The following is an 18,406-nucleotide window of genomic DNA, read 5'->3' on the forward strand; positions in this document are numbered from 1 at the left end:
TTAACTGCATCTTTTCTTCACAGTCCCTGTTTAAGCTAAGAATTTAGCACTGTATTTCTCATTATAATAGATGCCTGTGTTGAAAGATAAGCTACTAGTAGTTTCAATAAATTCACCTTCAGATTCTTACTAATCTATAATTTTTGGTGGAAAAAAATTAAGCAGCTTATGAATAAGCTTAAGTACAGACTTTACATGACTTCTATTGTTTATAAACAGACTATTACATAAATAAACCCTCCCCACTTCAGATTGAAGAATCTTCTTCTCTCAGCTCCTAATTCAGTCTCCCTCTCACTTAAACAAGTGTTCCTCTTCCCTGCAGACATATTCAGATAACCCTGTTTCTTATAAACCCATTTGCTGCTCTTTCTAAAAAGAGTAAAACTAATAAATTGATCTGAAATCAGCAGACAAATAGGATGACTGCCAGAATGGAGTCATTATACTGAGATGCCTTGTGGAGAGGAGGAACAAGAAGCAGAATGAATTGGAGGTTCTATGTAAAGGAACACTGTTATAACAGATAGGCCTAAAATTTATCTCCTCCTGAATTTTACAACCTATTAACTCACTGCTTTTGGAGAAAACAGTGACTCCTAGCAAACTTTCCACAACAGTCTTCACTTGTTCTGAATTTTAAAGCTACTTGCAGTATCTCCATGAAGATCTTTTCTTCATACATGGTAGTCATTTGATAACTGATTGTAGTAATCCTCATTTCTCTTTTAGCTCATTTGTCAAATGAAAAGTAATTCCCATTGGTCAACAAAACAAACTAATCAAACCCAAAAGCTTAGATTAATATCATTCTAAATATATAATCAGATCCTTTACATTTTGAGGAAGTTGATCAAATAAACTACATTGATCAAATGAACTCAGGCTAAAAGAAAACAGAGAGATGTTTGCACAGACTAAAGAGAGGGTAATTTAACTTGCTATTCACATAAAGTCAATAAACCAAAAACCAGTTCAATAATTATTTTCAGTCAGTACCTTTTTTATTCAAAATGATTGAGAAGTGAACCCCCACCCCAACAATATGACTGGACAAAGTCATTCAGAACATGTCACTGGCATTATTTTGTACCCGTTAACATCAGACAGCATGGAAACCTTCATTTGTGTCTGGATGAACTTGTGAAAAACCAACAAAAACTTGCTCCTGTGAAAGTGCCACACACTGTATTACCTACAATTTGAGCTGAAGAGATACAACATTTGAGTAAGACTGTAGCAAAGATCATGATTAAACAATGTTAATTTTCTAAGGTAGATCTGGGCAGATGTACAGACTGGTAGAAAAGCTACTCAGCAATACAATAGAGTAGAACAAAGCTGCATCTGACTAAGAAACCATTAGCTTAATTATGAAATTCTTCTCTTGCTTGTTTCACGAAAGATTGTATCCTTTCCTCCTTGACAGGCCAACAGCATAAGATACAAGAACCCAATGAGAAGCGAATCACGTAAGACATTCCAAGCAATATTCACGTATGTGCCAGATGACAACACCCTTTCTTCAAGCAACACCAACCCTGATATGGCTGCTGACTGCAGGGATGGCAGCCCACTACCAGAACACCTATGGTCTTCTACTCTGGCAGAAAAGCAAACAAACCCCACTTAAGTTATTGCAATCACAAATACAGTATCTGCGGTTAGTGCTTCTGTTATCTGTGTGTTGAAGCACTTCTGAAAACAAGTCTAATCTTGTGGAGAGAGAGAAAGATCGTTAACTATATTATATGACTGCCAGCACGACTAGATTATGAGTACACATATATCATTGATTTAATTCTTTGACAGTGGGGAAGCAGTAACTGCAAGTACTTCTATTGCACAAATATACTGAAGGGGAGAATCTCAGACATCTGCAAGCAGAGGAGATGGAAGCACAGCGGAAAAAGAGAAGAGAGGGGAAAGCGAACATGTACTTACAGAGTATGCTGGGTTTCCCTTCTGCTAAGCAAATATATTACAAGCACAACTCTTCAACATATACCATGATGTTAACTTCTGTCCTGCTTTTTCTGAAAAACCTTATTTTGTTCTACTAAAAGGCCAAAAGACTTGCCATGGGACCAGCTGAAATTATTTTGGCTAGTCTGGGGCAAAAGGGGTTAATGAACACTCCTCAAGATTGGCCAACTCAAACCGGCAAGCAGCTGTTGAAAATTTCAGAATCAGCAAAATGCTAAAACCAGAGGAATGATGAACACTCACTAGCTTCTTAAGAGGCTAGGAAGTATGAGGAATTCACCCCAACTATTCAAAATTTTTATCTGATTCCTCTTGCTTTTGCATTTTTCATTTGTAGAGGAAGGGCTAGTGGGTGCAGTAATCTTAATGTTTTGGCTTAGTGAACAGACCAGGCTACCTTTCAGGTAATTCATACATTTTCTAACAAACTGAATATTCCTAGACAGTAAGGAAAGGAAACATCTTCAAAACATACCCTGATTAAGATGATGTATTAACAATTTTAATTCTTCACAGATCAAATATTGAGGAAGTTGAACATGCAGAAATAGAGCTACCATGGCTAATTTTAAAGATTTTCATCTAAGCCCCTAACACAGGAAAGGAAAAAAAAAACCCAACATTCCAGTGGGGAAAAAAAAAGGGTTGCTAAATTCACACAACTGCTCTAAAAGGCAGCTTGGCCTTTTAGACACAACTCCAAAGTTGCACTCCAAGCTAGAAGAGAAGCTCAAAGCTAGTGTTTTTACTCTGCAAAATAGTTCTGTCCAACCAACTGATGTGTAATCTGTAGGAAAATATTTCTCAAAACCCCCTCTAGTGGTTTGTCTGTAGGACCGTTCTTGACAATCCAAAGACATGAAGGGCACTTGGAAAATGAAGAGGCTTGTTCTAGACTTTGCTGAGCTACTGGGGAAAGGTGTGACAAGAAATTATTCTTCCAGTCTGACTACCCCAAGGAAATCTGCTCAGTCAGACAACAAAAATGAAATCCTGTGGCTATTTTTGTCACCTTAGGGAAAAAAAATGCGACTTGTTATGCCAGGATGTGTAAGGGAGCACCAATGTTTCAAGTACATGTCAATCCTGTTGATTACTCACACTTGTCGGAGGACAAGAGAACATCTCAGGAGCCACTGATACCTTCTCTCACCACACAGCTCCCTTCCTTGAGTGTCCTATCCAGTAACATACAAATCCTATTCTCCTGGCCCAGGGAAACTAAAGTAATGTCTGGAATCTGCTGAACTTGATAAGGTAGTAAAAGATAACTCTTACATTGTTCTGAAGCTAAACATCATGACAGTTTAACCAACTTTAGCCCACCCTTTAAAAAGTACAACTAAAGGCTATTCACTTACTACAAATTCCATTACATAATAAATCATTAATGGCTACTGTTTCATGTAAGTACTGCATTTTAAAATAAATGACTTCTATATATTAGAAGTTACTTTCTACTCTTTCATATTCTACAGTAAAGTAGAACATAATTTGTGACACTTAAAGGAAAATCATTTTAAAATACAAAGACATTTTGATATCTTTTATTTTTATTAGGCAATTTTGTAATAGGATGGAAAATAAAAGTGTATTCAAACTCTGGACAAAGCGTCCTCTTCTTACCATGACCTGGGACAGACACTGAAACAGTACCGGTCTGTACTAGATATGAGCTGGCAGTATAGTCCTCATCTGTATCAGAGTCCTGAACTGGCTGGCTGGCATTATTACTTAATAACCACCTCTGGTTCTCATGGAGATTGGGTGATGGAGGAGGGGAGTGTAAATGTTCAGTAACTGATGGACTAGATGAGGAGGATGGCATGGGAGGACCTATGAAAGAAAATAAAAAATATTTAAAATATGGGTCAAGGTATCACATGAACAACAAATTATTTTATTTTTTGCATCACAAAGGTGAATAGTCTACTTCAAACGATAATAAGAGATGGACAAAGAAAACATGATAATTGCATGTAATAAACTGGTTTAAGTGCTTTAAAAAGCATAACAAAATGCCAGGACTTGCTATTTCAATGCACAGTGCCGAGCCCTACCTGGAATTCCCCTGTCTCTGCAACACACAGCGACAGAGGAACCAGTGCCAACTGAGGTATTTGTTGTACAAACAGTTGGAAGACATAGTTTTTTTCTATTTTTCAAGCCCTCAAGCAGAACAAAAGTACTGAAATATATGGCCAAATGCAGGCTTGCTTCTTTCAGTGGGACACTCCTGTCTAAAATCTACTTTATAGAACAAAATAATAGTAATAAGCAAAATCCAGGAACAGTTTTATAAGCTAACACAGGGAAACTCAGTCCTAAATTTCTACCACATGAATTATTCTGACAGGAATTCAAGTTTTTTTGCAATGTTTCTCCAATACATATACTATTTAAAACACATTAAAAAGTTTCACCTGTCAAACTTGGGTCCATCTGCACAGGTTGTTTTAAAACATGCATACACAATGACTACATCCCGCTTCTACATCTTGAAAGTATCACAAAGGCATCACGGAGGAAGACAGGTTTAAATAAAGCTAAATAAAGCTTTTTTTTAGGATATCACAACAATGCATTTAGTTCTTTAACAAAACAATAATTAAACCCAGTATGCAGTGGGAAAAGTTACCTCATTTACTAGTGAATATTGATTCTTTATAGTATTTAGCCAGCACATGTCTCACTCTGTGAGAGTCAGACTGCTGGACTACTTCTGAATAAAGTATTATTCTGCCTGTAGGTGGGGAATTGGACCAGAAAATAAAGCAGCTTCATTACATACTTTATGTTTAAAAAATTAGATTAACCTGCATGGATACCATTCATAACTATGAACCTAAATTTAAATTTAAGGAAAATACAGGGTTTTTTTCATCATGTGATGATTTGTTTTTATGGTACTCAGTAGTACAGTTATGCTGGATAGGTGCAGCACCTCTCAACGTTGTATTTAAGTTTGATATAATAAACTACATTGGTACCAATAGCTTGAATTGCCTTCATCTCCCTTGTACACTGCTAGAATCATGCTGATTTAATTTTTTTTCTTCTTTCATATTCGGTTTATATCCCATCACACAGTATCTTCAAGATCTCTAAACCAGGTTGCAAAGTCCTAACTAATTGGTTTCCCTGGACAGAAACCTGTGACAGCCTCACCACAAACTGTTTGCTTCATTCTTTCACATGTCATTTACCTCTTCTCAAACTTGCAGCGAACAGCACAACATGTATTATAAAGCATTTTAAGACTCAGGTTTGGCTCTGGAAGGGAAGTGAGGACTTACTCAAGTAACTCCTATGTGAAACCCAAGGCTTATATCCAGAAAAAACGAAACGAAACAAAACCAAACCAAGGATGGGCAGACAAAGCGACTCCAGAATTTCCTGCAACACCCTGTTGTTTTTTCCATTTTTTCCACACTGCTTGCTTCAGTAACCTGGATTTGTGGTTATTTGTTGATGGAGTATTCAATGCATTATTTATGATGTGCCCAAACCGATTTCAATACCATTATATTTATTCTTTTTGAATGATCCCAATAATAGTCAACAGTGGTTCTTTCTTTTCAAAATAGAAACGATCTCTATGGTCTTTATATTTTTTAGCTTGGAAAAATCTCTTTTACTCGCTTTGGACTTCTCTGGCTAGAGAGGAGAGCTATAGTAATATGTTCCAGATGTATACTGTCTGAAGCAAATAAGCATCTCAGTAATACCTATGGAACTTATGCACAACATTGTTCTCAATATGCTTCCTCTCTCCTTCTCAATTTACACTCATTAACTTTCAAACACAACAGAGCCTTGATTACACAAACCGTAATCATGCAAAATATCCCGTTGCCTGAAAATCTGTCATGTCCAAGTTCCCTTAATTATTTTGTAAATTCCTTCATTTACCCAAATTTATTAATTTTCTCAGTGCTATGTAGCTACTTGACACTGCATGGCACCGATGAGTAGCCATCTGGAAAGAGCATCACTTGGGTGCTCCGGCTCACCCGGTTTCTCAGTTCAGAACACACCGTGTCTCAGGTGCAGACTGGAGGTGGGGGGGCTGGAGCAAAGCTCCCACTACTATGCTCTGTGGGGCTGGATTTCTGGTACTGCAAACATCAGGTGATTAGGGCTCTAACACCACCAGGAAATTATGCAATGTTGGTGATTTGGCTTTTAGAAATGAAACTAATTCTGGCAGGCAGGTCCGTCTTGTCACAAAGTTACACGGTCTGCAGAGAAAAGGGAGCCAGTTTTAATATGCACCAATTTTTCACAAGAACCCCTGGGCCAACCAGCTGAGCCGTGTATTTCTGTACAGCTTCATCCGGCACTGGCAGATTTCTGCAGTGAGTTTCTCTTTGATTCCAAGTGAAAAGGCAGACAGCTAGCTATACTGTCATTTATAGAATAAGCTACATGTTAAGGAAAAAAATACTTAACACACTACAAAGAGGGATCGTGATGTGCATTTGAAGATATTTAGTAGTATCACCCACTGAAGTCTTAAAACAAACATCTATAAATCGCAAAAATCTTAAAGTATGAAAAAAGCCCATTATATTGATTATTATAACACTTTTTCCATACAGCTTGGAGGCACACAATGATGCAAACAGTATTTTGTTCTAAAGAAACCCACAAAAATACAAATATTTATTTTCCCTTCCTGTTCTGCTTCTTTTGGTGCACATCTAGCAAAGATTTCTCTAGCTCTGCTTTAATTTTCTTGTTCATGTTTTAACAAACTCCAAATACTCTTGTTTTTACTACGTGGCTTTGATATAAGATAGTATGCTAAATTTTTCATGAGAAAGTATACTGGACTTTAGAGTACTTAAATAGATTCTTTTAGGTTAGTTAGGAGGACAAACACACTTGAAGTTGCTGGCATTTTCATAACCAAAATTACACAACTTTTAATTATCTTTATGTAATTCAGACAAAACCCTATTTTGCATGAAAACGCAAAGATGATTTCTGGTAAATACAGGTGAACTCCAGCAGGAACAGACTGAATATAGCAATAAGGGAAGACGTGAATACATTTGATAAGGAAATAATTTGATTCCCTGAAGAGAGTAAAACTCTAAGAAAATTGGTTACAAGAAGAACAGTAATGAAGAAATACACCTGAGCTACTAAAGAATACATTAAATACCTACATACAAGGTAATTATGTTAAACTGCATTGCTCTGTGCAAAGATCAGCCCTGATCTACAAGACAATATAAAAGTTGGAAGTAGAAGTGATGGCACATATGGAAAGGCTGACAGGGACAAGGATGATAAGTACAGCCCATAAAAAAACCCAAATAATGTGGAAACCGCCATCAATGGACTGGTATTAATGGGATGCAGAGGGATTTGTGGGACTTTCTGTGATAAGTATACTTAAGCTTAGGTAAGTCTGAAGCTGGGCCTCTGGCAATTGCTGCTGCCTAATGCTGTGGTAAGCGAGGGCAGAGCTGTACCTACGTCCCCAGAGCAGCAGGGACACTTGCCCCTGGCCACAGCCCACAGCTTATGGTCACGTACAGGTCGCCTACACACTTTCCCTTAAACAAAAGCCACTAACAGTGCATAAGCTTATTTATATGGTATTATGAAGAATGAATCCAGCAATGGCTCGGCTTTCATCTTTTATCTGTCATCACATGCTAAAGCAGCACTTTGCTTCAACACCAATGAGGTGCATAGATGAATTACACACTGCATTCTCACTAGATGCATTTTACAGAAAATAGTACTGGACACTTTGGGAACACAGCACTTAGGAGAAAAGTAGAATGGAAGAGAAGCAGTAGTAATGATCTCCTGCTGTTACAAGGTGGGCGGGCGGGAAGAGATGACCCAGAAAGTCTCTGCAGAGCCCTAAAATACATGAATTTACAAAAACTTCCCAACAGATTCCAACTCTACAACAGAAACATTTTGCTGGCAATATGGTACCAGAAAGAAAGAAAAAAAACCCAACCCCTTTATTTTCTTTTGTGATTATAAGTTTACACATTCTTAAGATCATGTTTTAGTTCAGGAAAGTCTTTGTTGTTTCATGAATTTCTTCAACAGCAAACTTTTGTTCATATATCCAGATCAGTTCTTAAAACCCAGCATTATCAATTCACTTTGCATAAGATGCACTGCTAGTTATGTACTTTGCAAAAGTAATTTCACTATAAAATTTTGAAGGGCCATTATTTCCATCTCAATCAAGATGCATAAATCCTACACCTAACTCTTGGATACAACTGCTGATGGCTGCTTAAGGCAATACAAGAGTAGACAGCTCTGTTTAGGCTGTTTAGCTATGGCAGAATGGTGCATTTTTCCTTTCACAGTCTTGGCAGCCCTTGTCACTGAGATTGAAGAAAAAAAAATTCCTCTATCTGCATCTCAAAGACAGAGGGGGAGAGTCTTATTTTGAAGTTAGTGGTAAAGAGTACTTACTGACTTCAATACCAGTAAGAAAATGCTATTAAATTACAAATTGCAAGGTAGCTATCTCCTTCCTTTATTTAAACTAATGGGATTTTTTTTCTGGTGACTTCATGGAAATAAAGATTTCATGTTATTTTAAATGACACTATTATGTCATATAAACCCAGAAACATACCACATACTGGGGAAAAATGTGTTATACATATAATGGCTCACTAACGGTAGCTATATATATCTATTTCAGATTCTGCTCCTCACAACAGGAAAAAGACAGGTTGCTTTTTTTTTTTTTAAATAAAACAGTTAATAGGATCTTTTAAAACTGTGATCAGACAGACAGTGGTTTGTGAAGGTCAGAAATAATGTGTCTTCTGGCTAAATTAATTAGAAACCAAAATACTTTCAAACAGACAGAAGGACACTTATAGCCCTTCTGAATCAAGCTGAGATGAATCTCTGCAATCTGTTCTAGGACTTCCCAGTGTGCTGAAAGCTGTAACACACTCATGTTAAATAGGGCACCTACACCCTCCTAACGAGTTTACTGACTGCACCCCAAAGTTTTGATATCCAATGTTTCACATATATACGGACACACCCCTTCACCCTCTTCCATCCAAAAAATAAACCCCAAATCCCACACCCAGTACGCACAACCTTAAACAACTGGATTTTGGACCACTTCATCTCTGCATATAACACACTAGGTTTGTAATAAGTGAGTGTTAATTGTAAACGCATTTTTTATTATGGACTCTCTGTATGCTCTCCAACCTGTATGACTTGGCATTAGCATTTATCTCTCTGCTGGATACTGCAGCCTTCTGTAGTCAACCTGCAGTGACAGTTATCTCTTAATTAAAACTCTACATGCAAATAGAACTACTGAGAAGTGTTGTGGCATAGCACACAAAGAACAATTATTTATAACCAACACAGTTCTTTTTTATCTACTTTATACCAGAGTTGACCACTGTAGCTACTGCAAAGAACTCCCCAAGGAAATACATGCATAGGTGGTGTTTCAAGCATACACACATGCACATATACCCATATAGAAATAAGACTGTATAAATTCATCCATACTGAAAAACACTCCAGTGAACTACACGCCAAGAATTCTTTTGAAAATAAATGCTTTCAAATGCATAAAACAATGCTTGCAGTCTACCGTGGGTTTTCCATTTCACTGTTTTTGTTTTGCTTGCTTTGTACACATAACGGATGATGACCCTTTTACCCCTGAATTGGGAAGTGTATTTTCCAAGTTTCAAATCCCTTTGAGTGCTGATGAACTGTGACTACAACTCAGATGCAAATCTTCAACACAAACAATATCTACCCTTCCGAGCTTTCCTTGAAAAGTTATTACTTTTAAACAAAACAGGTGCATTATCTTGACACCTATTTTAACTTACAAAGTTGCAACTGCTGGTGTAGACTGTGAAAGCCGTAACAAGACTATAATCAGAGGACATTGATTTGAAAACAAAAGTAGTCCATTAGGAAGCAAGAGAAACGCTGGCTTCAACTATTGTAATTTTTTTTCTTCTTCTTCTTCTTGGAAGTGTAGTATAATAATCACAGTCTGTAATATAAAGCTTGTAATTGTCTTCTGAAAAAGAGAAAGATTTCTTAAGAAAAATGGTTATGCATTAGAACTGACACTCATTTCTGAAGCAAACACTTTATGTTTTGAGGCATTTTGGTGGTTTCAGAAATTTAACAGCTGCTGCTCAGCAGATTGCTAAATGAAAAGGAGTGCCCTGTTCTTACAGGGGTCAGACTGCATGATCACAGTGGCTCCTTCTTCAATCCTGAGTTCAGGCAGTGCTCATCTTCACTTTAAATGGGAGTTTTGTCTGTAAAGAAATTGCAGAATCTGAACCTTAACTGACAGATTGTCCTAACCACAGTGCATTCCTCTTACTACTACTTTTTTTTTTTTAATGTTATTATTTTCAAAAGGAATTACCTTATAACATAAAAGCCAGGTGCAGAGCAAGGGTTCATTCAACCAGGCAGGAAGTTCATAAGCTGAACTGAAAACTTGAGCATCTCTAGCATCCATGTTTTATTTTTAGGAGCTATTCTGCTCAACTAAACTGAACTTTCCACTTTATTTCACACAATATTAATTAAAAGTGGGCACGTAAAATGTTGGAAGGGGAACAGAGAACTATTTCCAGAAGAGTGATAATCCTCATTCCACTCAGAAAATCATTTTAAGTGATAGCTCTCTGTATTTTTAGAAGATGATGCTTAATTCTTTTTTTTTTTTTTCTTTTCGGGGGGGTGGAGAGGTTTGGACAGAAGCAAGCTGATGAAATCAACACCAGATTGCAAAATGTTTGATTAACTCATATCTCCACTTGAGATGTTGAAGTTCTCACATGAAAATGTCACCTCTCCGTTTACAGCATCTGCTGAGATTCAAGCTCCTCCGCCTTGTGACGAAAGCCTCACCCAGCGTAGCCAGGACAGGGATACAGCAGCTCAGCCACTGACTCCAGCTGTACAAGTCACACACTCACAGTTCTGGACAAGCCACTATCACCTGCAACCAACTTGCAAGCCCCAGCAGCAAGCACACAGCAGCTGAAGCGCTGTGGCCTGGAGGTCTCCAAAGGCCCAGACCGTGCAGGCAGGGGAGCTTCTGGGGTCCCTGTCTGAACCCTACATGGCTTGGCCACAGACCTGGTCCCTTCCTACAACAGCCACTGAGCTGGCACCTGCTCGAACCTGGCCAAATTAGAGGTGCAAAATCCCTCTACATGCAGGCACGTGTGCACAGCTGTGTATCGAGGCAATGCAAATGGCACCCACACTTGTGGCTAACAGCTCTCTCAGTCACAGCCCTGCACTGCTGCACTTATCTACCCAGGCTTACTGCCTCACTGACCCCTACACGGAGCTGGAAGAGGGCAGGAGAGGTCTCTTGAGCAGAAGGGATGTGCAGCCAGCTGTTCTCTCTACTCCCATTTCACAGATTCATGTGCAAAACAAGCAACTCAGCCAGCCTCACAGAGTGTGGTAGTCAACCCAGCCCTTCTCAACATCCTGCCAAGAGTTTCATGTTAAAACCCCTGAAAATACAAACCCACTGCAGTCACAAGCACAAACCAGGAAAAAAATCCTACCAATGTTGGCTCTGGATTGTTTCTGGTGGTTTGTTGTTTTTTTTTTCATTTCCAGAAACAGAACGAAGCATCAAAAAAGGAGCTGCTGTAATTAGTGTATGGAGGATAACCACTTGCAGTCTGTGCGTGTCTTACATTCACTTAGCAACGAGGCTGAAGAATTTACCAAGTTTCTGCTCTCAGTCCTGACCTTTGCAAAAGACTCATTTTTTCTGGATGCTGATATTCTTTTGGATGGCAATTCATAAAGAGTAATCGCTTAAAAATAGTAACCTTTGAAGAAATGCCTCTTTATTTTTCCTGTCCATGACTTTTTACTATTAGAGGTGAAATGGATTGAGCCATGTCACATCTGGTTTATCATTCTTCCAGAATGACTCCGTGGTAGCCCTTGTACTTCGGTATTTTCAATGTTGCTTTGGGTTAAATTAGGGGGGGGTGGAATAGCACAGGAAATGCATCTTGAAGAACACAAGGCAACTTGGTTTAGGTTTTTTTTGGAAGGGAGTGGGAGAAAGGCTTGCTACTGAGAAAAAAAAAATTCTGAGAATGACTCACAAATCATTCAGCTTTCAGAATCAGGTAATTTCCCACTATCCTTCCTCCCACCTTCATCAGAAGTAGCCTAAAGAGGAATCAAAACAACTGCTAATTAAGAAAACCAAATTTAGTTACTTCTAGCAGATCCTACACAAGAAAAGTAGTCAAAGCAAGTAAGGATGCCAGTTTTGCCTATTCTTGCAACCAGTGCACCTACTGCCTTGTAAAGGTAATCCAAGCTCTGAAGCAAAGCATCCAAAGAAACTCTTAATGACACTGGATTTCCTATGCTCGCAGACCACAGAATATGACTTGTTTAGTTAAAAGGGAACATGGAAATTTAAAGACTTTTTTTTAGAAGCTAACAAAAAGCAACAAACTGCTGAAAAAGCATTCCATAAAACTTGCCAATAAAAATGTCTTATTCTTCAATACTCAAATCAGTTTTTTTAGGGACATTATTTATAATGCTCTTAGCTGCCTTTTTTGACCACTAGATATTTGAGGTGGTCAGGGCTGTAGCATAACAAAACAAAGGAGGAGGAGGAAGGATGGGATGACGGTTGCCATCTTCACCAGCTCTTGATGGAAAGCTGCCCTGGGGACTGGCACACGCCTTGACAGGAGCTTCAGACACCTCCCAGCACAGCCCTGCAAGGACCATCATGCCATCAGCCAGCCACTGCAATGAGGCGTGCTACCATCGGAGATTTCCATATGAAACCAAACATCATGCCGCTACACTCTGTGTTTTCCCAAGAAGGTAAGTAAACCAATAAACCTTCCCATAAAACTGAAGAACCATGATGCTTACAAAACCCAAAGCTTACTGAGGAGGAAGCAGTCCTACTAAAGAAACATCAAATGCCTAACCAGCTAAGATGTCTCAAACTTCACAGGGTTTTTATGCCTGCAGGTAACAGCTGAGTAGGTATTTTTGTTAGCTTGTTGATGCACCATTTTCAAAAGCCCTTCCCATTGCACTTTTAAGTTTTGTTCCTTGTTGGGGCTTTTTTCCTGCTGTATTAAATGTAACTCCTTAACAAAGGAATTTTAGGGAGGGGAGGAATTAAGAGTTACCAGAAAATTATCGACTGTTGTCTCACACAGTACCACTCTCGGAAGCAACAGGACATTTACTGGACATTGATGTCTCATTACATCTAGTATGTAATTTATTTCTCTGCTGGAACAGAACTTATCAGCTTTGCCCATGCGGAGAAAATGTTTCTACCTTAGAAACAAATAGACCACCACAGGCAGGAAGCTGGAAAGCTTAAATGAAAACCCGCTGCATGATCACCAAAGTTAGCTTGCTACCGAAGCCACTAAGGCAGCTGTGTTGAAACGGGCTGGAGGTGGCATTTTAGGGCCAGGCTTCTGACAAAGCCAAGTCTCATTGAGAGATGATTTAGAAAACAGAGGACAGTAAAGCCCGTGGGGTACGGAGAACTCAGAGAAAGCTGGACTCTTTATTTAGGTGTCTCTTGAAACCCAGCATTAAACAAAAAACCCACTTCAACAAAGTTCCCTAGCTTTGCCTGAGTATATAAACAATGTTTTAAACTGTGAGAAAACTTGTACAACATTTGTAAAGCACTACAAAGTCATATATTTTATAGTCATTCTTCCACGATAGAAATTGTCATCTAAAATAGAATATATTTTGGCTAGCTATATAACCCCCCTATTTGATAGCTTTTAATTTTGCAGTATTTTATCTCTCTTTACACTTGGCAGGACTGCATTGTGCTCTAGCTATATGTGCTTTAAAACCATAAATTTCAAATATGGTTAGTTATCCATTCAAGTTCAGAAAAACACTGACTTAACATTTCTTATAAAAATATACTAACTTCTCACATTAGTTTAGGTAGGTCACAAAGTGCTGAATGGAGGTAAAAAAATCCCTTTGGCCTCAGACTAAACATGGAAAGTTTCAGTCCAAAAGTGCTTTGCATAAAGTTATGAGCTAATGAACAAAAGGGGGTTCTAATAAAGTTTCATGAAATGTTAGCTATAAAGTCCAACAGTAATAACGTAATCTTTCTTTCTTTGCCAATTTGACCACTTCAGAATAGTATAAAACAAAGTAAAGTAAACCACACTGGTTACTTCTAAGAGGTTTTATCTCAATGAAAATAGAGAAGGCCCAAAAGACCGGGCCAAAATACATATAAGGAAAATTCCAAAATAGAGAAAATACTTGTTTATGCCTGACTGGAGCCAAGGGTAACAAACCCTCCTTACCAAGCTGCTTCCAGAAACCTTGGGCCTCTGTCCAAGGACAAGTGAAATGCCAACTGGGCCATCCAAATCTGCCGACAGACAGAGGTTATCCATCTCTTTGAAAAGAGATGAAAGGGAATTCTTGTCTGAGTGCTTTGCAAACTCTGAAACAACTGCTCTTCCATCTAAATGGTAGGATCACCAGCAGAAGCTGTATAAGCCTCCAAGTACCTGAAAAATTATTAATGTTGAAGCATTACACTTTCAAGATGCACCTCTCAGTACCTGTAAAACCTGCCAGACAAAAGCCCATCTCTACACAGAAAGCATTTAAAGGCACTGGTCTGGAAGCCCTGCCCTGTAAAACTAAAATTCCACATATACTTTATTGCACGTGCTTTCCAAGATTATGCACTCCCTCGCATCAACCTTCATAAATCTCTACTGCCAAAACATCTACCAAAGCGCTTACTGATAGGAAAAGACATGAACAAATTTCTTATTTGACTGCTATTTCCCCCACCCCCCCAAAAGACACATTGGAGCAGGTTCCTGGCCAACATTACATTTGTATTCACACAATGCTCCTTTTATAAAAAGAAGTAATACAACCAATTATGAGAGCAGCCCCTGAAAAAGCCAACTAATGGCTTGACTTTGTCCACATTCATATCAGCACAAAGTAACTAATTTTATATGATGCTTGATAATGCAGCACTATGTAAGGAAAGTATTATGCAGGAACACTTACAAGCTAAACATATTCTTTCTCAAAAGACCAGACCGTATAAAACACAATTTTTAAGTGCAGAGAAAGAGAGAAATACAGAATTGAAACCGGGTTTACCCACTTTACATTCCTTTTGTACTTTGGCATGTTTATGCCTAACATGCATGTAGTTTTCTGGTGCAGTTGCTGCTTCTCCATGCTACCTGGTTTAGCCTCCTACACTGCAAATGCCATGTTATCTACATGGAGAGATAAAGACAAAGCAATAGTCTTAGGTCCCTTGTTCAGTTATCTGATGTTTTCTTTTCTTTGTGTTTGTATTTGTTATTTATCTTTGAGGGATCCTAGTAGTCCAAATAATCATTCATTACATGTTTTCTGAAGCAGTTACCATTCATTATGTGTTTTCTGAAGCAGTTAAAGGCTGCAAAGTCAATTCTTGGTCAGAATTTTTACATCCACAAGTAGAAAACAAATCACAGGATACTTCAAAGTCAGATCCTGTCAAATAGAGGAGGATGTTAATCATCACAGTTTAATACAAACTCCTCCGTCACACTGCTGTTAAGATTATGTGTGCTGAGGTGAGCAGGCAGCAATTATTAAGAACCATACACAAATTTGTTCTGAATAAAAATGATGCATCAGCCCATAGCATGCATCAACCCATGCAAACTCTCAGGAATCCAGCTTTCACTGCAAGTGTCTTTTTGGATCTGTTGATTTCAGAAGATGTGGTGTGAATGATGGTATAATAAGTTTTACTATGTTTTAGGCATAAATGACTCATACATCATTCCATTTGAAAGAAAAAAATCCTAACGTGCAAGTACAATATGTTACCGCAGCTGCTCCATGGGAACAACAACATATCCATTTGGAAAGAAAATACATTTATGAAAATGCCTGATTAGCAGAAAAAGCAGAAAATAATTCATTATAAACAATAATATACAACACAACTGCTTTATTTGACATTTTTATGGTTACAGTCTGTTTTCATGGAATCTATTGGATTAAAACGCATCCAGCTCTTCCCCTTCCACCCCCAGCTCAGATTAGTCTTCATTGATGTTATCCACAAAAAAAACCCCAAAACCCTCTAGTTTTCTATAAACCAGGCTTTGAAGGAGGGGTTCCCATGCTAGTTCAATGTAAAGTTACTCGACAGAATGCACCAAATTATCTTCTTGCTTCAGGCGTCTCCTCCCAGGATCCCAATTTGGGGGCAGAAACACGTCCCTCTCCTTTTTGCTTTGCAAAGTTCTGTGTTTTTATCTTGCACGCTTCCTATCCCAAGCAAAGGCTAGGAACTGAATGCTGCAAAGCCGACAGGCAAGGTACCTCTGAGAACTGCACAACATATCTGAAGTGAGGGCAGCACAACCTACATCACAGCATCTACGACCTCCTACAGAGAAAGCTTCCTGATGTCCCTGTCTTCGCTTTTACAGCCAAGGAAACCTTTACCTTCTCCCACCTTACCTCTCTTTGCACATTTATTTCCATACACACGTCTTATTAGACACCTTTATTTTCCCCTCACACAGCAATGATAAAGTTTCAGATGCTGTTTCTGTTGCAAACTAATTAGTTTACTGTAGAAAAGAAGGGTACTTCCACAAAAAAGTTATCGAGACAAGAACACATGGGAGTGTTGAATGCAGCACTAGTTAAATAATTATGCCATTTAATCTAAACCACTGGAATACCATAATATACTTAGAAATTATTTGCAGCCTTTTGTGACATGCACATGGAATAACATAAATCATAGAATCACAGAATCATAGGGGTTGGAAGGGACCTCGAGAGATCATCGGGTCCAACCCCCAAAAACAAATACATAGGTATAAATACACAGGTAATACTGGTAACGACATTTTTTCTTCTGCTAAAAGCAAAAACTCAGATACGTTTTTAAAAAAGTGTGCTAGGCAGATACTCCACTGAGAAATGCCCAACTGTATCTCCCAACCACTGACCAAAAGGAACTGCAGATGCAAGGACAATCAGAGTACCTTCATAACCACCTGCTACTAGGGCAGCCTGTCAGGTAGCTAACCAGAGAAAGACACTTGAATGTTCTGCTGGATTCAGGCCAGAGGATTAAGTCTGTGTCTCCCATCTTCCAGGTGAGTGCCCCAGCTTATGAGCCCTCAGCTAATAGCAGAGCAACTTGTACTCTTTCTCTTTTTTTCATTAAAATCTCTGAAGAACTGTGTTTAGTTCTTCATCAAGACAAATGCCAAGCCTGCTAAATTTTTCATGACACTGAATTCTTGTTCTTCTGCCAGCCCTAGTTATGTGTGAACATTTAGGCTCCCTCAGGCATCTATTTTACTACGGAGTCCTGAAATACTTAAGTCTATTAAGACCTAAAATAAACACACAAAAAAGAGGAATCTACTAGTTGTTCTCCCAGTCTATGTTTTAAGGAGGCAGTGTCTACACCAGTGAAGTCTGGAAATTATTCTCAGTGTCGCCAGTGAAACGATGGTACATCTGGCAACAAACCCATCAAGCTGTGTCAGCTACCACGGTGGGGTTCAGCTCCATGCCACGGCAGGAGCAGCACAGTCTGCAAGCTGTGGAGAACCAGCCAAATGGGGCTGAGCCTGGGAGAATCAGCTGGACTGCAAGTGCACAGCTGGAGTGGAAGGCATAACACTTTCCAGAAAAGCTGGATTTACTAAACTTGCACATGATGACTGTTCTGCATGTGCATTAACTCTGGGTTTATGTCCAACTGAGTCCCTGCTTGCTCCCTTGCTGCCAGAAAAGGGGGTGGCTGGGAGCAGACCATGACTGAAGAACAATTCACACAGCTTGGCCTTGGTTACCCTCCTTGCCAAAGCCCTTTCTGGAGCAGAAAGCATCCTGGCAGCAAGTGAGGCTGGCCTGCTGTGCCTTGAAAAAGTGGGAGCTTGACAAAAGGCCAAACACGAAAAGATTTCAGCCAGGTCTTGAAAGGCCACAGGCGACTGACTGCACATAGGCTATGAGCTGTGCATCCCTGAACTACAGGGAAGAGCTGAAAGAACACTCAAAAATTCCCTACACCAAATATTTGGATTTTATGTCACACACTGAAATGATTTTTTGGTCGTTCCTAGTTTATATATGCTTTCTGTTGGCTGCTCTTTCCAAAGAAGGTCCGGAAACAGAAGAAGCTTTGTTGTTTGCCTTCAGGTCTCTTATTCCCTTTAGTCATTGCTATTATATGCTTAAAAAGGAAGCACGAATGGCCAATTTGTGGCCAGAAAATACTATGTCAGAAACTGAATCTGAAGTTCAACGTAGTTGTCTTAAGAGACATTCCAGGCACGTG

General features: G+C 38.9%; 1 protein-coding gene across 8 annotated transcripts in view; it reads right to left on the minus strand.

Moving 5' to 3' along the window:
- TENM3 (teneurin transmembrane protein 3) overlaps nucleotides 1-18,406 on the minus strand; it is a gene marked incomplete at its 5' end in the record, with an annotated part of 318,571 nt that overhangs the window by 168,224 nt on the left and 131,941 nt on the right. For 2 of the 8 annotated variants that reach the window (XM_084263684.1, XM_084263683.1), the window contains one exon: nucleotides 3,613-3,822. The exons of the other annotated variants lie outside the window; for them this stretch is intronic. In XM_084263684.1, the coding sequence (XP_084119810.1) occupies nucleotides 3,613-3,822 (210 nt within the window). The remainder of the gene's footprint in view (nucleotides 1-3,612; nucleotides 3,823-18,406) is intronic. 8 annotated transcript variants of the gene reach the window in all.

The sequence above is a fragment of the Gallinula chloropus genome, assembly GCF_964237585.1.
Source record: "Gallinula chloropus genome assembly, chromosome: 4".
In the NCBI taxonomy this organism is placed as follows: Eukaryota; Metazoa; Chordata; class Aves; order Gruiformes; family Rallidae; genus Gallinula; species Gallinula chloropus.